General features: G+C 44.5%; 1 protein-coding gene across 2 annotated transcripts in view; it reads left to right on the top strand.

Moving 5' to 3' along the window:
- Nucleotides 1–22437, top strand: part of pkn1b (protein kinase N1b) — a 94652-nt gene that overhangs the window by 46988 nt on the left and 25227 nt on the right. For both annotated transcript variants that reach the window (XM_028599836.1, XM_028599835.1), the window contains exons 2-9: nucleotides 3099–3399; nucleotides 6198–6343; nucleotides 7416–7536; nucleotides 8837–8976; nucleotides 11282–11495; nucleotides 14394–14588; nucleotides 17572–17681; nucleotides 22057–22200. In XM_028599836.1, coding sequence (XP_028455637.1) covers nucleotides 3099–3399; nucleotides 6198–6343; nucleotides 7416–7536; nucleotides 8837–8976; nucleotides 11282–11495; nucleotides 14394–14588; nucleotides 17572–17681; nucleotides 22057–22200 — 1371 coding nt within the window. The remainder of the gene's footprint in view (nucleotides 1–3098; nucleotides 3400–6197; nucleotides 6344–7415; nucleotides 7537–8836; nucleotides 8977–11281; nucleotides 11496–14393; nucleotides 14589–17571; nucleotides 17682–22056; nucleotides 22201–22437) is intronic.

The raw sequence follows: 22437 nt of genomic DNA on the forward strand, positions 1-22437 counted from the left end.
CATCACATTCCATCATAGTTAGATTAAATAATGTTTAGTTATTGTTGAAGTGTTTTCTAAGTAGTCTTTGTTTTAAACTGGCTTCACTAGGTGCCTCCACTATGATCACCATGACCATTAGTTTAACGGGGGGCACTTGAATGCACCATGGAGTCCTGTCGGAGCCAAGCGGGTAAGCCTCGCTTCAGATCTCGAACCTCCTATGGCATTTTGATACCATCACCTCCCGTTAGCATCCCATTGACTCCCATTCATTCTGACGTCACTTTGACAGAGAATAACTTTACATCTGAAGCGTTTAAAGACTCTATTTGTCCGTTGTTTATTTCTAAAGAAACACGACAATGTATAAAAGGCTCCATTACCTTGTAGCTCACGTTATGGCTCCGTAGCAGACGCTTTTATAACAATAGGCTAACGATTGGGTCATAACCACGAGACTTACTGTCACACAGTAGAGGAATTACCGTATAGTACAGGAGAAGCTCACAGGCAGTTTGGACTTCCATTATCTGTTTAGGTTTAATTACTAATGTTAACTAGCATGTTAGTGATCAGTAATTACTAATGTTAACTAGCATGTTAGTGATCAGTAATTAGCCTGTGTCTATGTTATCTCCTTACATATACCTACACTCTCCGTCTCTGTAAGATTGGGAATGATTGAGATTTCTCTCAGCACAGCTACCAGAAGACTTCACACTTTCAGACACGTTGCTCACGTCACATCTACGTTGTCTCTGTCAGTTGGAGGCTGCTCAGTAACGCTCAGCCAGCACAGGGAAAGAGACTTCTGATATCCTTCACTGGTCTCAGACCAGAGACACAGGATCTGGTGGTCCAGTTTATATATACTGTCTATGGTTGGAGCCCGCATGCTTTACCTTTTGTTGTTTGTTTCCATAACTGACTCACGGGGAAGGCAAAATGTTGTCACACCGTGACATCAGAGACAAAAGAGGATTTTCCAGTTCTGTTGTGTTTTGCTGACAGTGGCTGTGGTGTCTGGAGAAGTCAAGCTGTAGGCTACCGCTAAGCTACCAGCCGGTAAGCTACGCACAGTCAGCAAGTAGGCTGGGGGTGGAGAGAGAGAAAAAAAATACTGGGGCAATCGCTGATCCTGCTTTTGATTTCAATACTCAAAATCTAAAGCTCATTTTGATTTAGCGATTTGAAATCTAAATCATGACACCCCTACTGTCGATTCAAATCAATTAGTCGACAAAATCATACCAGTGATGGTCAACAAAAAATGTCTTTAGTCGAGGACAGCCCTATTAAAAAGATAAGAAATTGTGTGTCTGAGGATCTTCCAAAAACTGATAAAACAACACATTTCTGCAGTGATTATAAGTCCTCATGCTCTTTTGCATTGCTTCAGAGTTGTGACATAACGTTGCATTAAAGCAGCAGTTAAAATCCTGCGTGCACTTGGCCCGTGGCGTGTGTTTTTCGGCGGGCTGCTCGGGCCGTGCCTGACTGCATTGTGTTGCAGATGGATTATGGCTTTAATGAGAGCAGATCGTGTAGCTGGATGGACACAGAGACCTAAGAAGTTGTAATCAGATCTGCTAAGCTGGCCGGCTTGCTGCATGAGGTAGTGAAAGGCCCTGAGCTGCCGTCATTATACCCTGGACGATGGGAGGGGACAGTCCTCGGTGTGGGTGTGTGTATATAGAAACAAATCCAGGGGGTGGACACAATAATGTGAAAGACTGTTGCATTATTTTGCTCTGCAACATACAGTATATTCCTTTTGTAAAGCTTCCCAGGGTTCCCTCTGGGTCTTAAAAGTATTAAAGTCTAACTTTTAATATCCTCAAAATAAAGCCATAAAAGTATTTGTCACTTCGTAGGATTTTTTTCAATACCAACTTTATAAAATCCATTTACAAAAAAGAAATTACATTAGGGTACAAATCTTCAGCTCCTTTACACCTGTGTGACGCACAATGTCGTCAAGCCTCTCAAAATACAACGACACACATGCGAGCCTGTCTCTGTAACGTTGGACAGAAAATCACAAACATTATTAGATCTTGGCTTGAGCACACTGCATGCTTATTGGCTCACTGACGCTGATGATGAGATTAACTATTAGGTATTGACCTTTTGTTATCTAATGATGAGGCATTTGTCAATACTAAGGAGGAAATTCAGTGTGTCTAAAAAGAATTGAATTTGGGTACCCAGCCCCTATATACTATAGCTAAAAACTAAAACGGAAGAGATTTATTAAAATCTTATTTGGATTAGTTTTTTTAACCTGGCAACATAGATTCAGTTTAGTTTTTCTTTTTTATGTAGTTTAAAAAATATCTTTCACTGCTTATTTTATTTTTGGTTTCCTATAATAACCCTGTGATTATAATAACTAGAGATGGTCCGATACTGCCTAAAATGCTGGTATCGGGAAGTACTCGAGTTAATGCACTGATCCGATACTACGTAATAAAGCCCTAAAGAAAATCTATGTTAAAGTAATTTAATTATAAGTTATAGCTGACTGTCAAACTGGAGAATAAAAGAAAGTTCTGGGGCATTCATAGTTTGTATTTGTTTATGTTTCACAAAGGGTCTGGCTTTCTGGTGAGCCAGACAGACAACAGAGATAGAAATAATATTACATCTATACAGAGATAGTAGTATACAGCTGTTAAACATCATATCATCATACAGAGATAGTAGTATACAGCTGTTATACATCATATCACATCCATACAGAGATAGTAGTATACAGCTGTTATATATCATATCACATCTATACAGAGATAGTAGTATACAGCTGTTATATATCATATCACATCTATACAGAGATAGTAGTATACAGCTGTTATACATCATATCACATCTATTCAGAGATAGTAGTATACAATTGTTAAAACATAATAAAATGACACACTGGTATCGGATCAGTACTCCGCATCGGCCGATACGCAAGTTCAAGTATCTGAATCGGTATCGGGAAGCAAAAAATGGTATCGGACCATCTCTACTTTCCTATAATAACCCTGTTCACAACACATCCTCCATCTCATATTCTGCCACTACCTCTTTCTCTCCTCCCTCCTCTTTCTCCTCCTCCTCTCCTTCCTCAGGGCGATCCTGGCGGGCTGCCGGTGCTCCAGCAGCTCGGTCTGGACCAAAACTCTGACTTCTCTGACTCCAGCGTGCAGCAGCGCCTGGACGAGCACCGCGAGAGGATCCGCAGGGAGATCCGCCGGGAGCTGAAGATCAAGGAGGGGGCTGAGAACCTGCGCCGGGCCACCACCGACAAGAGGAACGCCCAGCAGGTGGACTCGCAGCTCCGCAGCTCCACGCGCAAGCTGGAGTCCCTCCACGCTCAGCTGCAGGAGCTGGACGCACACATCGTCGTCAAGGGCCCCGATGACAACAAAGGTATGGTATCTGCCATCACCGTGAAGCTTCTGTGCCATTGTGTACGGAGCCCCTAAAGCAGGGGTCTTCAACGTTTTTTAAGCCAAGGACCCCTTAAAGGGATACGCCACCATTTGTTGAAATAGGGCTTATCATTGGTCTCCCCTGGCTGTAGATAGGTGGGGTCCCCTCTAGCTGTAGGTAGGTGGGGTCTCCCCTAGCTGTAGGTAGGTGGGGTCTCCTATAGCTGTAGATAGGTGGGGTCTCCTCTAGCTGTAGATAGGTGGGGTCTCCCCTAGCTGTAGGTAGGTGGGGTCTCCTCTAGCTGTAGATAGGTGGGGTCTCCTCTAGCTGTAGATAGGTGGGGTCTCCTCTAGCTGTAGATAGGTGGGGTCTCCTCTAGCTGTAGATAGGTGGGGTCTCCTCTAGCTGTAGATAGGTGGGGTCTCCTCTAGCTGTAGATAGGTGGGGTCTCCTCTAGCTGTAGATAAGGGGGGGTCTCCCCTAGCTGTAGATAGGTGGGCCAACGCATTTTCTGTGCATGCATTGTTTTAGTCCGATGCAACACCGGCAGCGCCGCTGCTAGTTAGCTTAGCATAGTGAATGGAATCCTATGTTGCCGGTTAGCATGTTGTGAGTAAAAGTGAGCCAACAAAAGACAAAAAAACAAACTAATTACTTCTTATGAGACAAAAAATGCGTTGGCCCACCTATCTACAGCCAGGGTAGACCGTGATAAGAACTATTTCAAAAAAAGAAAGACAGATCAGGGACCCCCTACTACATATAGTGTAAAAAAATGAAGTTGCATATTAATCTTGTCCTACAATAACTTTTAGAGCAGCCTAAAGCATTTATAAATACCTTTTTTTTGCATAGAATACCAAGCTATTCAAATTGCCTAATAATTGTTGGCATGATTTTATAAATCATGTTTTAATGTTAACCCTTAAATGTGGAACAGTCACTCCTTTGGGATGAACTTTATCTGTGGATGGCTACCTTAGTGACTACATTACATACTGGCCAGTGACCCTATCATCAGTTCATTTATATTTGCAAATAATATGTTGGAATAATGTTAAGACAATATGTTAAAACGTATTAACAATAATTTGGAGTCCCCGCTGGAGTGACTCTGAGGACCCCCTGTTGAAGATCCCTGCCCTAAAGCACATGTGTCAAACCCGAGGCCCGTGAGCCAAATCTGGCCCCTTGCAGATTTAGATCCGGCCCGTGTATCAAGTTCGGTTCACAATACATTTTGGCCCTCCTAGTTGTGCGCCAGACCAAAAAACACAGGAAAGTTTTTTTTAATCTGCAATTACCTGACATTCAAAGCAGAATTTGGCAGATTTGCCGACTCTGAGACTCCGAAATTCCCCCAGAAGAAGCAGACAGAGAGTTTTCATATTCAGGCTGAGAACAATCATTGTTTTGCTTGATTTGCTAAATTCTACAATGGCTAGGGAACTCTTTTGATGACTTTTGTAGGGCTTCATCCGACAAAAAGCGTACAAAAATGTCGGAAAAAGCAACAAATTTACAAAAAGGTGACAAATGTCTGAGGAAGCTACGAAAAATGAGGAAAAAGGCTACCAAAAAGTTTAAGAAAAACAAGTGACATGCGTTTAAAAAAAAAAGCATGTCAATAAACTCTCCATGTCTGGCCCTTGGTGTGATTCTCTCTTTCCAGTGTGGCCCTCTGGGAAAATGAGTTTGACATCCTTGCCCTAAAGGGACGTATGTCAAACCCAAGGCCCGGGGGCCAAATCCAAACCCTTGATAATTTAGATCCGGCCTGCATAACAATTTAGGTTCACAATAAATGTTGGCTCGCCCTAGCCCGACAAGCCAGCCTCACATCCACATGTTGGGTCTGGGGGAACTCCCCATTGATAAACGGTTGTCTTTCAAATTCCCTCTACACGTAATATCCAATAACCAATCAGAGCAACGCTAGTTGATAGATTAAACTTCAAACACGTCTTCCTTTTTTAAGAATGACTTCAGAGCCGTTCTTTGTTCTTTTCTCAAAGAAAAGCTGAACTCCAAGTCTTCCAGAGTCGTGGCCAGCTGTTTGTTCGGAGTTTAAAGTCAACTTGCCATTGAAAAGACCCTTTTCTGTATCCATTTCTGCTTAAAGGAACATGCCGACTTATTGGGACTTTGTGTTATTCTCCATATGCCCCAGAATTAGATAAGTCCATACATACCCTTCTCATCTCCGTGCGTGTCCTAACTCTGTCTAACCGTATACATACTGGGAACTACAGTCTCAGAAAGCGAAGTACTGCTACTTCTGCTACTTGGGCGGAGTGATATGCTTGCAGCACCTGAGAAGCCTCGTGGTGAGGAGCACAAAGTAACAACAGTGCTTTTTAGGTGTTGCCCTAATCACAAGTTCCCAGTATGTATACGGTTAGAAGATGGCTGTGTGTCATGTGAGATGAGAAGGGTGTGTATGGACTTATCTTAATCTGGGGGATACGGTGAATAAGCTAAAGTCCCAATAAGTCGGCGTGTTCCTTTAAGGAGCTTTATATTTATTTAGGGGGTGGCTTAGACCCCAGCTTCTTTCTGCTGTCCCCAAGTGGCCAAAATGATTGCAGGTGTAAGAGTAAATATTTGAGTCAATGAAGCATTCCTCTAAACAGGACACACACATTCATGTGAAAACAGAAGCAAACCTCAAGGATCACTGTGACCAAATCATATAAAATAACATGTGAAATCACTTTATATACAGTATGTAACGATGGTGTTTAACAGCCACGCCAACAGTAACCTGTAACCTGACCCTTTTACCATCCAACCAGATGCCCCGAAGTCTCCGGACACGCTCAACCGGACGTCGGCCAACCAGCGGCGCATCGCAGCTCTGGAGCGCCAGCTTAACATCGAGCTCAAAGTCAAACAGGGAGCCGAGAACATGATCCCAATCTATGCCAACGGAGTCACAAAGGTACCGTGGAAGAGAAAGTTCTCTCAGGTCTAGGGCTGCCACCTCTTAGTCGATTAGTCGACTAATCGGTCGTTTTGGTCTTAGTCGACTAAGATTTCTTTAGTCGATTAGTCATTTTTTATGCTTATTCATGCTTAATTACTCATTTCCAAGAAACTCATGAGCACATTTATGGTGGTTTTGCAGGATTAATTGTGGAGGAACTCAGTTTTACAGATGGTTGATTAACTACATTTATATTGTGCTTTTCTAGTCTTAACCACCTCTCAAAGCTCACAGCTCTGTCAATTAAATCAACTAATCGATTAGTCGACAAAATCTTATAAGTGTTAGTGGACTAAGAATTTCTTTAGTCGAGGACAGACCTAGTCAGGTCCAGTTCAGTGGCTGGTTCAGATGAGGGTTTTTGTTCACTGCGCAGTGGAGACAGAAGTTGACAAGAAGCTGTAAGATTCTCTCTGAACAGAATGAGTTTCTAGCCAGGGTTTCATACAAGGTTACAGGCAGTGTTGGGAAAGTTCACTTTCTACATGAACTAGTTCAAAGTTCAGTTCACAAATTTTAAAATGAACTAGTTCAGTTCAAAGTTTATACTTCCATTTAGTTCATACTAAGTTCACAGTTCCAAAAATGAACTAAGTTCATAGTTCTTTTTTTACATATGTTGCAGCGAGCTATTATTTTTCAAAATTATTGCCACAGCCCACATATAGAACCACAGACAGCAATTATCTTATCAGTTTTAACACTGAAACTATGCGTCAGATTTCATCACCATATCCACCCCCCCTCCAACACCTACTATAATTTCCTTTACATAAATAAAGACTTGCACCGTAAGTTGAGTCAGAAAAGGCACAAATAGTTGCAGAAAAGTTGACCAGCATGTAAGTGTTTGACATTCAAAATTTCAATTTTGAATTGATCAAAAGTGGAGATCTCAACCCATAGTAAATCTCATAAATGAGACCATAACTGTTAGAGAATGAATTTTCTTCTACGGTACTAAACTCTCAACTCTTGACCCTGCAGATTGTGTAATATTTCGACTGTTTTTCTGTCCCTCCCGCAGGACAAGAAGCTTCTCCAGACGACTCAGCAGATGCTGCAGGACAGCAAGACCAAGATCGACATCATCCGCATGCAGGTCCGGAAGGCCATGCAGGCCACGGAGCAGTCCGAGGACAACCAAAGTACCAATTTGTTTTATTTTTATTTATTTTTTTATCCTCACTGTCATCTTTCAATTCCCCTTTCATCCCACCTGTCATTCAGTCTCTTACAAAGCTTATAAACACTGCATATTTTATGATGCGCTGGTAATGGATCAATCCCTGCCTCAGAACCTCCCAGTGTACGGTCTTCCAGTCACACACACACACACACACACACACACACACACACACACACACACTGTCCATTACAGCCCTGTCTTGGTCAGGTTAGTGGATGTATTGATGTTCCTACATCCCCTTGATGTTGCCCAACAACTAAAAGCCATGGCTCATTTAACCGAGGTTAGAGACGAGGCAGGGAGCCAGGAAGGGAGGGAGACTGAAAAGGAGTGAGTCAGTGATGATGACGGAGTCAAGTGGAAGTGTAGGAAGGAGTCTAAGATGAAAGCCAGAATAAGCATGGAAGGAAAAACACAAAGCTTAGAGCAACGGTGAAAGGAAGGGAAAGGACAGCAAGCTGGTTTAGGCACACTAGCTTCTAATGAGAGTTTGTTTCTCTTTCATTTCTCTCTCTTCGGCTCTGTGCTTTTTATTTTTTTAGGGCTGTCCATCGATTAAAAAATGTAATCGCACAATTATCCATAGTTAACTCACAAATTAATGGCATTTTAATACATTTTTTAACTGTTCGAAATGCATCTTTTTCAAGTCCAGTGGTAACTCAATTCGCATAACTTTGGGCTTGTGGAGAGAACTGTCTGGAAGGGCTTTGAAACTCAACTTGCCATTCAAAAGACCCTTATCTGTTTCCATTTCTGCTTAAGGAGCTTTATATTTATTTCGGGGGGGAAATGGCTTAGACCCATAGACATTAAAATGAATGGACAAAGCCACGCCGTAGACCAGTGAAGGATATTAGAAGTCACTTTTCCGGTGATGGCTGAGCGTTACTGCGCAAAACAAACCAGCAGAGCTGAACTGAAGTAGTAAAGTTAGTTCAAAAAAAAAAAAAAAAAAAAGGAGGTATTTTTCGATGGGTAACGTAAATGTAAATGTTTTATATTTTATCTGCCAACAATCAACCCAAACACATACTGTATTTTTAAAAGAAACATGGATGCTTAAATGTATTCAGCACGGCACTCATAATCTGTTTTATTTTCACAAAATAGCTAGTGGAAAATCTGATTGGCTGGTAACTTTGAAATAGTACTAGCCATGTTGGCTGGTGATTTAAAAAACAAGTAAATTTAAAGCCCTGGCTGTGCACCCAGCTGTCTGTTTTTTGTTGCTGACTAAACCTGCCACTGTGTCCCAGGTAAGCACGACGGGGTGGAGCTGCGCGTGGAGGAGCTGTGGCATCACTACCGCGTGGAGCACGCCATGGCCGAGGGCGCCAAGAACATGCTGCGCCTGCTGGGAGCCGGGAAGGTCCAGGACAAGAAGGCCATAGCTGAGGTCAGAGAGCCGACAGGACAAGACTTTACTCTAAAACATTCTTAAAGGGATGCTCCACCGTTTGTTGAAATAGTTCTTATCATGGTCTACCCTGGCTGTAGATAGGTGGGCCAACGCATTCCTTGTCTCAGTGCAAGTAATTAGGTTGTTTTTTTTGTCTTTTGTTGGCTCACTTTTACTCACAACATGCTAACCGGCAACATAGGATTCCATTCGCTATGCTAAGCTAACTAGCGGCGGCGCTGCTGGTGTTGCACCGGACTAAAACAATGCATGCACAAAAAATGCGTTGGCCCACCTATCTACAGCTAGGGGAGACCCCACCTATCTACAGCTAGGGGAGACCCCACCTATCTACAGCTAGGGGAGACCCCACCTATCGACAGCTAGGGGAGACCCCACCTATCTACAGCTAGAGGAGACCCCACCTATCTACAGCTAGAGGAGACCCCACCTATCTACAGCTAGAGGAGACCCCACCTATCTACAGCTAGGGGAGACCCCACCTATCTACAGCTAGAGGAGACCCCACCTATCTACAGCTAGAGGAGACCCCACCTATCTACAGCTAGGGGAGACCCCACCTACCTACAGCTAGGGGAGACCGTGATAAGCCCTATTTCAACAAACGGTGGCGTATCCCTTTAAGGCCCTGATATCTTCTGATATCTAATGTCTCCATAACAGCAGGCGGCGCTAATCTGGATTGTCGCCCTATGAAATGAAAACCGGCAGCTGATTGGACGAACTCGTCACCTGGGTCTGGTTTCTCCGGAAAATTCAAAGCCAGACTGTCATGGCGGCTCATTCAGAATACGATCTCATTTTGTACTAAAATAGTTCACCGAAACGTGTTTCTGAAAACATTTGAAGAGAGAAATAGGCCGTGCGTGTGTGTGTGTGTGTGTGTGTGTGTGTGTGTGTGTGTGTGTGTGTGTGTGTGTGTGTGTGTGTGTGTGTGTGTGTGTGTGTGTGTGTGTGTGTGTGTGTGTGTGTGTGTGTGTGTGTGTGTGCGTGTGTGTGTGTGTGCGTGTGCGTGTGCAGTTGCTGAATCTGTCTCCATTTCAGATCAACAAAGGTTAGTTTAAAAGATTTTCTAGAGACTCATCCCGCTCCCCGTTTCCTGGTTAGCTCTCCACCAATCAGATGGGTCATTGAGTCTGACTGCCCGCCTTCCAATTCAACAAGTCAAATCGGCCAAAATGAACAGCACAGGAAACACCGAACAGACTCGAGTCACTGGCCTCGCCAGATTATCGTGTTGGTGTGTCAGCGCCTTGAGTTCAATCCGCTGTTCCAACTAGGGCTGGGTATCGCCAATGATTTCCAGAATCGATTTGATTTCGATTCCCGAGGTCCCGATTCGGTTACATTTCTGATTTCAACATAATTTAGGTTAGGAACATTTCAGTCACAATACATACTGTATTATGAAATTGACACTATGAATAAAAAGTGAATTGAGTTGAATTGAAAAGCAGAGAGCAGTATCGGTATCGGCTCCGATACTGCCTAAAACGCTGGTATCGGTATCGGGAAGTACTGGAGTTTATGCACCGATCAGATACCACGTAATAAAGCCCTAAAGAAAATCTACGTTAAAGTAGTTTATTTATGTTATTTTTCTGTTATAACTGACTGTCAAACTGGAGAATAAAAGAAAGTTCTGGGGCATTCATTGTTTGTGTTTGTTCATGTTTCACAAAGAGTTTAACCTGAACCAGACCGACAACAAAGATAGAAATCATATCACATCTATACAGGGATAGTAGTATACAGCTGTTATACATCATATCACATCTATACAGAGATAGTAGTATACAGCTGTTATACATCATATCACATCTATACAGGGATAGTAGTATACAGCTGTTATACATCATATCACATCTATACAGGGATAGTAGTATACAGCTGTTATACATCATATCACATCTATACAGAGATAGTAGTATACAGCTGTTATATATCATATCACATCCATACAGAGATAGTAGTATACAGCTGTTATACATCATATCACATCCATACAGAGATAGTAGTATACAGCTGTTATACATCATATCACATCTATACAGGGATAGTAGTATACAGCTGTTGAAACATAATAAAATATATGACACACTGGTATCGGATCGGTACTCTGTATCGGCCGATTTGCAAGTTCAGGTATCGGGAAGCAAAAAATGGTATCGGACCATCTCTAGTCATTTGCCAGCCTGTGTTGATGTGTGTTTGTGTGTTTGTGTATTGATGTGTGTTGTTTGCTGTGTGTTTGTGTATTGTTGTGTGTTTGTGTGTGCAGGCTCAGTGTGGTCTGAGCGAGTCGTCCCAGCGCCTGGACCTGGTGCGCTGCTCTCTGGAGCAGCGGCTGCAGGAGCTGCCCGAGGACCATCCCAAGGCCTGCCTCATCAAGGAGGAGCTGGTGCTGGCCTCCTCCTCGGCTTTCAGCGCCCGCCACAGCACCCCCTACGTCCACAACCAGTACAGCACCATGAGCAAGCCTTCACCACTCACAGGTTAGACCCTCCTCCAAAGCGCGGTCAAGGAGGGTCTGGCTACTCCACATAGCATTCGGGGATGGGAGGAGAACACGCTCTGGTTTACTGGCATTTCTTTAAAGGAATTCGCCGACTTATCGGGACTTTGTCTTATTCCCCGTATCCCCCAGAGTTGGATAAGTCCATACAGACCCTCCTCATCTCCGTGCGTGTTGTAACTCTGTCTGACGCACCCACCGCTAGCCTAGCTTAGCACAGATCCTGGAGGTAACCGGCTCCATCTAGCCTAGCTTAGCACAGATCCTGGAGGTAACCGGCTCCATCTAGCCTAGCTTAGCACAGATCCTGGAGGTAACCGGCTCCATCTAGCCTAGCTTAGCACAGATCCTGGAGGTAACCGGCTCCATCTAGCCTAGCTTAGCACATATCCTGGAGGTAAGTGGCTCTAGATGGAGAAGGTTACCTCCAGGATCTGTGCTAAGCTAGGCTAGATGGAGCCGGTTACCTCCAGGATCTGTGCTAAGCTAGGCTAGCGGTGGGTGCGTCAGACAGAGTTACAACACGCACGGAGATGAGGAGGGTACGTATGGACTTATCCAACTCTGGGGGATACGGGGAATCACTTACCGGCTCCATCTAGCCTAGCTTAGCCCAGATCCTGGAGGTAACCTTCTCCATCTAGCCTACTGCTCCCAATAAGTGACAAAATAACACCAACATTTTCCTATTTCCATGTTGTGATTTCTATAGTCACAGCATGTACTAATAACAAGGTCACATGACACACAGTCATCTTTTAACTGTAGACACACTGGGAACTATATTCTCAGAAGGCGAAGCACTACTACTCTCTGCTACTTGGGCGGAGTGATATTAGCGCCGGGCTGGACTGGGACAAAAAATCGGCCCTGGCATTTTTGGCCCAGGCGGCCCACACCCCCCGTGATTGGTCAGACCCATTCCCTGCAGACAGTCCTATGATATGAGTTGCCTAGTGTTCAGCGTTCATGTGATCGTTTTGGATCCTTCAAGAGGGGTGTCAAGATTTATCTGTTGATCTTACATCTTAAATAATTAATTCATTCTTAGAGTTATGATTTGTATATTTATGGTATTTTTATATGTTTTTATTATTGATATTTGATATTGTATTGTCATTATTGTTATTATTACTATTTTGCTTAATATTGGCTTAGCAACTTTAAATTTAATTTTAACTATTGTAAGATTCATATTTTGTCGCTTTGGACAAAAGTGTCTGCTAAATACAATAACCATAACCATAACCCTTCTCAAAAGCTACAATAAAGAGTAAAGGCAGTAAAGTAGTAGGCCTATATGCCCTGGAAAAGAGCACCAATACAAGAGAAGCTAATTAAGCCATTCAAGAACACTGATGCTTGTATCACCACTGATTTTATAGATCACACAGACTTTTCAGCTAGCCAACAGGCTAACCGCTAGCATTTATAATGTAAGCTTAAACAGATAGGTTACCTGACAGCCACTAACTTTAATGTTACAGACAAACTGCTTGTTGTCGTTATGACGTGACACACACACACACACACACACACACACACACACACACACACACACACACACACACACACACACACACACACACACACAAAGCCTCCCTCCCTTCCTGTTAATTTGCCTACTCCTCACCACATCGTCATCTACTCTCTCTTCCATCTTTTCCTCACGTGCTCCCATATGGCCCTGTCATGGTCACTCTCCTCCTCCTCCTCTTCTTCCCTGTCATGATGCTGTTTCTGCTTCTCTGTATAACCAGCCACCTCTCCTCCTCCTCCTCCTCGGCTTCAGGTAATGCTGATGTTGAAGCAGCTACTACAGCCCCAAGCATGTCCGAAATTTTTGAGGACTCCGCCTGTAGATTCTTAATCTTTTTCTCCTGTAATTTCTCTGCACCTCCCTCGCACTTTAGTTGTCGTTTGTCCATTTTAACGGTGGATGCTAAACTTCCAGCATAACTATTACAGCTCGTGTCCCGGGGCCGGGAGGCGTAGCCATGGTGGGATTCGGAAATTTGCGGCCCGGAGTGCGAAAGGGGGGTCCCTGGATATGATTGGGTCAGGCCAGTGCCAATAAAGAAAATTAACCAATGGGCCGGTCTGAATTCTTTATGGGCCGGCCCTGCCAAAAAATTAAAAAAGGCCTATTTATATCGGCGATTTGGCCCAAAAGTGCGTCGGCCCAACGGGAAAATGCCCGGTATGCTAGATGGCCAGTCCAGCCCTGTATTAGCGCAACACCTGAAAAGCACCGTTGTTACTCTCTGCTCCTCACCACGAGGCTTCTCAGGTGCTGCGAGCCGATGTCATTACCTTCCTCTGTCTCTGTGTCGGGGTTCTAACCTCTGATTTGTGAGGACTATGGTTAACTGCTCCTCAGATCTCTGCAGGGTAAATCCAGACAGCCAGCTAGACTATCTGTCCAATCAGAGTTTTCTGTTGCACGAATAAAAACTACTCTTGAACGTACACGTGTTCCACCAAAACAAGTTCCTTCCCGAGACTAGCTTCATGCTAGGGTCCTTCTGTAGTTTTGCCATGATGGCTAAAATCTTTCCTGCAGGGTAGGGCTGTGCTCGATTTGAAGAACTTCTTAGTCGACTATAACACTCATTCAACTGTATCGACTAATCAATTAGTTGATTTAATCGACATATCTGTAAATCTGAGTTTCGTGCATAAAGCACCACTTTAATTCTTGTGTTTACCAGAGATGTTCTCGTACGTTTCTTGGAAATAAATCATTCAGCATGAAAACAGCATCAGACATGACTAATGGACTACAGAGATCTAAGTTGACTAAGACCAAAACCACCCATTAGTCGACTCAGTGACTAAGAGGGAGCAGCCTTATTAAAGGGCCTTGTCTTCCTTCCAGGTACTCTGCAGGTGCATCTCCTGGGCTGTGTGGGGCTGCTGGAGGTGATCCCGGGACGGACCAAAGGGAGCCCGCTGGTTCTTCCCTCGTATTCTCCGGGAGACGGACGCTCGTCCTTCAAACTGAGCGGCCTTTACAGCCGCAGCTCCAGCAGCATGAGCCTGAAGATCCCTGGCAAGACCGAGGAGCTCTCCTGTAAGTCTTTCATTTCTCATTCTGAATAGGTGCCTTTTTAAATTAGGGCTGTAAATCACACACTTTATCACGATGCAATACTATATCTTTGGATAAAACTATACAATATTTGCTGATATCACAAAATCTGCCACAATACGATTTGGACTTAATTCAATTCAGGAGCCTGCGACTGATACGAGACGATACATTTAACACAATCTGTTACATATTATATATATATATATATATATATATATATATATATATATATATATATATATTCACAAAAAGCAACTAAAATATCGTTAGTCATTTTCATTACTGAGCTCTTTCAGTTAAATTAAAAACCATCTACTTTTTTTAGTCAAAAAAATAAATATAAATTGGGAATCTTAAAGATGACAATATGTGTCAATATTTTTATTTTGTGTCGATAATATTGGATCGTAGAGGATTGAATCGATCCAGATTGATGTATCATTACATCCCTACTTTAAAGTAATACGCCACCGTTTGTTGAAATAGTTCTTATCACGGTCTACCCTGGCTGTAGATAGGTGGGCCAACGCATTTCTTGTCTCAGTGCGAGTAATTAGGTTGTTTTTTTGTCTTTTGTTGGCTCACTTTTACTCACAACATGCTAACCGGCAACATAGGATTCCATTCACTATGCTAAGCTAACTAGCAGCGGCGCTGACGGTGTTGCACCGGACTAAAACAATGCATGCACAGAAAATGTGTTGGCCCACCTATCTACAGCTAGGGGAGACCCCACCTATCTACAGCTAGGGGAGACCCCACCTACCTACAGCTAGGGGAGACCCCACCTATCTACAGCTAGAGGAGACCCCACCTATCTACAGCTAGGGGAGGAGACCCCACCTATCTACAGCTAGGGGAGGAGACCCCACCTATCTACAGCTAGGGGAGGAGACCCCACCTACCCCACAGCTACAGAGGAGACCCCACCTACCTACAGCTAGGGGAGGAGACCCCACCTATCTACAGCTAGAGGAGACCCCACCTATCTACAGCTAGAGGAGACCCCACCTATCTACAGCTAGGGGAGGAGACCCCACCTATCTACAGCTAGAGGAGACCCCACCCCACCCTATCTACAGCTAGGGAGGAGACCCCACCTATCTACAGCTAGAGGAGACCCCACCTATCTACAGCTAGGGGAGAGCCCACCTATCTACAGCTAGAGGAGACCCCACCTATCTACAGCTAGAGGAGGAGACCCCACCTATCTACAGCTAAGGGAGACCCCACCTATCTACAGCTAGAGGAGACCCCACCTATCTACAGCTAGACAGCTAGGAGGAGACCCCACCTATCTACAGCTAGGGAGGAGACCCCACCTATCTACAGCTATCCCCACACAGCTAGGGGAGGAGACCCCACCTACCTACAGCTAGGGGAGGAGACCCCACCTATCTACAGCTAGGGGAGGAGACCCCACCTATCTACAGCTAGAGGAGACCCCACCTATCTACAGCTAAGGGAGACCCCACCTATCTACAGCTAGGGGAGGAGATCCCCCCCCCTATCTACAGCTAGGGCTAGGGAGACCCCACCTATCTACAGCTAGAGGAGGAGACCCCACCTATCTACAGCTAGGTGAGGAGACCCCACCTATCTACAGCTAGAGGAGACCCCACCTATCTACAGCTAGGGGAGACCCCACCTACCTACAGCTAGGGGAGGAGACCCCACCTATCTACAGCTAGGGGAGACCCCACCTATCTACAGCTAGGGGAGACCCCACCTACCTACAGCTAGGGGAGGAGACCCCACCTATCTACAGCTATCTAGACCCCAGCTATCTACAGCTAGGGGGAGACCCCACCTATCTACAGCTAGGGGAGGGAGATCTACAGCCCCCACCTATCTACAGCTAGAGGAGACCCCACCTATCTACAGCTAGGGGAGGAGACCCCACCTATCTACAGCTAGAGGAGACCCCACCTATCTACAGCTAGGGGAGGAGACCCCACCTATCTACAGCTAGAGGAGAGGGGACCCCACCTATCTACAGCTAGGGGAGACCCCACCTATCTACAGCTAGGGGGAGACCCCAGGAGGAGACCCCCTACCTATCTACAGCTGGAGGAGACCCCACCTATCTACAGCTGGAGGAGACCCCACTATCACAGCTAGAGGAGACCCCACCTATCTACAGCTAGGGGAGACCCCACCTACCTACAGCTAGGGGAGGAGACCCCACCTATCTACAGCTAGAGGAGACCCCACCTATCTACAGCTAGGGGAGAGCCCACCTATCTACAGCTAGAGGAGACCCCACCTATCTACAGCTAGGGGAGGAGACCCCACCTATCTACAGCTAGAGGAGACCCCACCTATCTACAGCTAGAGGAGGAGACCCCACCTATCTACAGCTAAGTGAGACCCCACCTACCTACAGCTAGGGGAGGAGACCCCACCTATCTACAGCTAGAGGAGGAGACCCCACCTATCTACAGCTAAGGGAGACCCCACCTACCTACAGCTAGGGGAGACCCCACCTATCTACAGCTAGAGGAGGAGACCCCACCTATCTACAGCTAGAGGAGACCCCACCTATCTACAGCTAGAGGAGACCCCACCTATCTACAGCTAGGGGAGACCCCACCTATCTACAGCTAGGGGAGACACCACCTATCTACAGCTAGGGGAGACACCACCTATCTACAGCTAGAGGAGACCCCACCTATCTACAGCTAGAGGAGACATGATAAGACCTATTTCAACAAACGGTGGCATATCCCTTTAAATGTTTACAGTTTACAGCTACATAGTGGACTTGTGTGCATGCTGTTGATGAGTAGCTGTGTGTGTTGCTGTTGATCAGTAGCTGTGTGTGTTGCTGTTGATGAGTAGCTGTGTGTGTTGCTGTTGATGAGTAGCTGTGTGTGTTGCTGTTGATCAGTAGCTGTGTGTGTTGCTGTTGATGAGTAGCTGTGTGTGTTGCTGTTGATCAGTAGCTGTGTGTGTTTGACAGCGGAGGTGTGCGCTGTGCTGAAGCTGGAGAACACGGTGGTGGGTCAGACGGTGTGGAGGACTGTCGGGGAGCAGGCCTGGGACCAGAGCTTCACTCTGGAGCTGGAGAGAGTAAGACCCAGCTCACACTCACTCTGTTAGGGTTTGATTCCACCTGAACTTGATGCTGGACACGCGATCAAACGAATTGCCAGACCGTATCTCCACAGCGCTGTGGAGGAAGGTCTGGCTACACCACAGATGCATTCTGGGATAGGATGGGTTGTATGCATTTCTTTAAACCAATCACAATCGTCTTGGGACACAGCGACAGTGGCTCTGCTGGTTCTGGTGGAACATTTGCACCCTGCAAAAGAAAACTCCACATGCAATATTAAATGAAGTTGACACAATACAGTACCATGAGCTATTTAAATGAGCTGATCAGCGCTGTCATGTTCCCCTATGGGACTGACAGCAGCGATTGCAATATTGAATGGTAAATATGAAAAAAAAACACATACCCATTAGGGCTGTCCTCGACTAAAGAACTTCTTAGTCGACTAACACTTATAGGATTTTGTCGACTAATCGATTAGTTGATTTAATTGACAGAGCTGTGCTCTTTGAGAGGTGGTTAAGACTAGAAAAGCGCAATATAAATGTAGTTAATTAACCATCTGTAAAACTGAGTTTCTCCACAATTAATCCTGCAAAAGCACCACTTTAAATCTTGTGTTTACCACAAATGTGCTCAGAAGTTTCTTGGAAATGAGTAATTAAGCATGAATAAGCATAAAAAATGACTAATCGACTAAAGAAATCTTAGTCGACTAAGACCAAAACCACCGATTAGTCGACTAATCGACTAAGAGGTGGCAGCCCTAATACCCATGTACTTGTTTGATTGTTATTGCATATTTGTAAATGTCAGTTTTACATTTGGAATGGGGTGACAAATGAAAGCTATGTATAGAATATAGATACAGCTAGAGGAGTATAGATTAATAACGCAGAGTAGCAACAGTCCATTCAGCATTAAGTGTCCAGCCCACTTCTTCTGATGAGGCACGAGTTGACCACACAACCATGATCATTTTAAGACTAAGCCATACACCAAGTATAACATATATTAAATAATAACAACTCAATACACTTGGATGAATACATTTTTTTTATTAAACAATGAGTGACACAACAAGAACAAGTACAGAAAAAATGAATACAGTGGGGAAAGGAGACAAAAAAGCAATACAACTAAGATTCACCGCTGCCACCACTGGTTATAAAACCCTTCAGCAAATGCAGATTCTACTGCCTAACATCTGCACGCTGCAAAGGAGGATACAATGTGAGTGTTTGGGGTTAGTGTTTGAGATGCTGAGTGTTTAATAAAACAAATCCTCTCCACATATATCAGGCTGAGGTTTGTGGAACAAAAAAAACAAGTGGGAACAAGTATGAATAAGAGCAACAAAGTAGAGCCAGGAATATGGGGAATAGTATAAGTGATTAATTAACAAAAAAATATCCTCCACATATATCCGGCTGAGGTTAAGGATTCAATCATAGTGCATCAGGGTAAACAGCTGTGATAAGGGGTACCTTGGCAGCAAAGAGTCAGACTAAGAAGGCAATTTCAACACAGCAGACTTCGTCACATAAAGTCATAACCTCTAGTCCACTGCCAAACACCTTACTGGTTGCCATGGATGTGTTTGGCCTCTCCATCCCCGGCACACCGTCCGCGGCCTCCAGTCGCCTCTTATTTCAGCAGCCGTCGCCAGCACCAGTAGGGCTGCTGGAATATGGAGAGAAATATGATCATAATTATTTCGGTCAATATTGAAATCACAATAATTTAACACGATTACTTGTTGACTTCTGGAAAGATGTTGCAATTATTGAACTTAAAAAAACAGTGGAAAACGTTAAATAAATCAACAGTAAAAAAAAAAAAAAAAAAAACACAACTGTGAAATTTGCCTTAATACTTTTTCATATTTAAAATTATGTCATTGTCATATGTCACTTATTGATATTTTGTGTGTGGAATAACTTGTATTCATACATGTAATCCAACAGCCCTTTCAAGGGTATAATTAAACAAACGCAACCTTATTTCTAGACACACAGTAGGCTACTCAGCTGACTAGCTAACACCGTCCGATTCAGCAGATAAAACCTGAATGAAACCCGTCCTTAATCAACCTTAATGATCCTAATAATCCGACATCAATAACTAACTAAATAAAAGTTGTCAGAGATTCACTAGGCAAGGCAAGGCAGCTTTATTTGTATAGCACATTTCAGCAACAAGGCAATTCAAAGTGCTTTACATGAAACATTAAAAACAGTTAGAAAACAATTAAAAACAATTTCAAAGCATTAAAACAATTAACAACAATTTAAGATCATTAAAAGACAGGAATGAAATTTACAGTGCAGTATAAGAATTTTAAAGAAAGAGCAGTTAAAAATAGGTTATTTAAAGAAAGGCAACATTAAAAAGATATGTCTTCAGCCTGGATTTAAAAGAACGGAGAGTTGCAGCGGACCTGCAGGTTTCTGGGAGTTTGTTCCAGATATGTGGAGCATAAAAACTGAACGCTGCTTCCCCCTGTTTAGTTCTGACTCTGGGGACAACGAGTAGACCTGTCCCAGACCACCTGAGTGGTCTGGGTGGGTCATAGTGTAGCAGACGTGTCCCAGACCACCTGAGAGGTCTGGGTGGGTCATAGTGTAGCAGACGTGTCCCAGACCACCTGAGAGGTCTGGGTGGGTCATAGTGTAGCAGACCTGTCCCAGACCACCTGAGAGGTCTGGGTGGGTCATAGTGTAGCAGACCTGTCCCAGACCACCTGAGAGGTCTGGGTGGGTCATAGTGTAGCAGACGTGTCCCAGACCACCTGAGAGGTCTGGGTGGGTCATAGTGTAGCAGACCTGTCCCAGACCACCTGAGAGGTCTGGGTGGGTCATAGTGTAGCAGACCTGTCCCAGACCACCTGAGAGGTCTGGGTGGGTCATAGTGTAGCAGACGTGTCCCAGACCACCTGAGAGGTCTGGGTGGGTCATAGTGTAGCAGACGTGTCCCAGACCACCTGAGAGGTCTGGGTGGGACATAGTGTAGCAGACCTGTCCCAGACCACCTGAGAGGTCTGGGTGGGACATAGTGTAGCAGACCTGTCCCAGACCACCTGAGAGGTCTGGGTGGGTCATAGTGTAGCAGACCTGTCCCAGACCACCTGAGAGGTCTGGGTGGGTCATAGTGTAGCAGACCTGTCCCAGACCACCTGAGAGGTCTGGGTGGGTCATAGTGTAGCAGACCTGTCCCAGACCACCTGAGAGGGTCATAGTGTAGTAGCAGATCAGAAATGTATTTTGGCCCTAAACCGTTTAGTGATTTATAAACCAGTAAAAGTATTTTAAAATCAATTCTTTGAGGGACTGGAAGCCAGTGTAGAGACTTCAGTACTGGACTGATGTGATCCACTTTCTTGGTTTTAGTGAGGACTCGAGCAGCAGCGTTCTGAATCAGCTGCAGCTGTCTGATTGATTTTTTTAGGGAGATTTGTAAAGACCCCGTTACAGTAGTCAAGTCTACTGAAGATAAAAGCATGGACAAGTTTTTCCAACTGAGTTTTTCCTACTGAACTTTGTAATTGTTGGTGTAACGATACCTTCACAGCTGGCGAAGTCAAGCTAACAAACGAGCTAACAAACTAGCAGGCAATCGGTCGGCTACCGAGATAAAAAATATATAATCACGCTGTGCACACATACACATAAAGATCAGTATATGCATCATAAAGGGCCTCTGATAAAATATAGACAGTTGACAATCCAAAAGAGGTAGCTATTTAATCAACTTACCTCAGAAGTTACTCGACGGCAAGCAATGAAAATGAATGATGTCCGAGAAAAAGCGTACAACGGAGTCCAATGGGAGTGTTGCCACTCTGTCTTTCTCTATCACTCTGGTCCACAGCAATCCCACCAATTGGTCCCAAAACCTCCCAGTTAGAGAGGAAATGGCCTCAACATATTCTTTATAAAACCTCCCAGTTAGAGAGGAAATGGCCTCAACATATTCTTTATAAAACCTCCCAGTTAGAGAGGAAATGGCCTCAACATATTCTTTATAAAACCTCCCAGTTACAGACAAGATGCCCTAAACAGATTCTTTGTCAATCTTTAAAACCATTCTCTGAAAGAACCGAGCAGACCTGCCTTGTTGCACCATCCAAATTTACTTAAAAACTTCCCGTTTCCAGTGTGCAGCTCGAAGGTTGTTCTTGTTGTGAGGGGACAAGACTAACCTTCATGTAACAACATACCTGCGACATTTATTTTACAGATTTTTCCCACATTTTAGCTCCTCTTTGTGTTTGAATGTTGTGTATGTTGTTGTATGTTTCTCTGTGTACAAGCTGCCTGTAGTGGGGATTAATAAAGTTGTTTTGAATTTGAATGTGACATTATTGGTGTTTTTTTTTGTGCGATTTAGTCCAGGGAGATGGAGATCGCAGTGTACTGGAGAGATTACCGCTCCCTGTGCGCTCTGAAGTACCTGAAGCTGGAAGAGTTCCTGGACAACCAGCGGCACCGAGTCCAGCTGGAGCTCGAGCCACAGGGGCTGCTGCTGGCTGAGGTACAGGACACACACACACACACACACACACACACACACACACACACACACACACACACACACACACACACACACACACACACACACACACACACACACACACAGAGAGAGACACAGGCAAAAAACAGAAAGACACACACGTACACACAGAGAGACACACACCGAGAGAGAGACACACGCACGTACAGACACACACATACACTCACTCACACACACTTACACACACACACACACACA

Source organism: Perca flavescens, chromosome 15, assembly GCF_004354835.1.
Source record: "Perca flavescens isolate YP-PL-M2 chromosome 15, PFLA_1.0, whole genome shotgun sequence".
NCBI classification, from domain to species: Eukaryota; Metazoa; Chordata; class Actinopteri; order Perciformes; family Percidae; genus Perca; species Perca flavescens.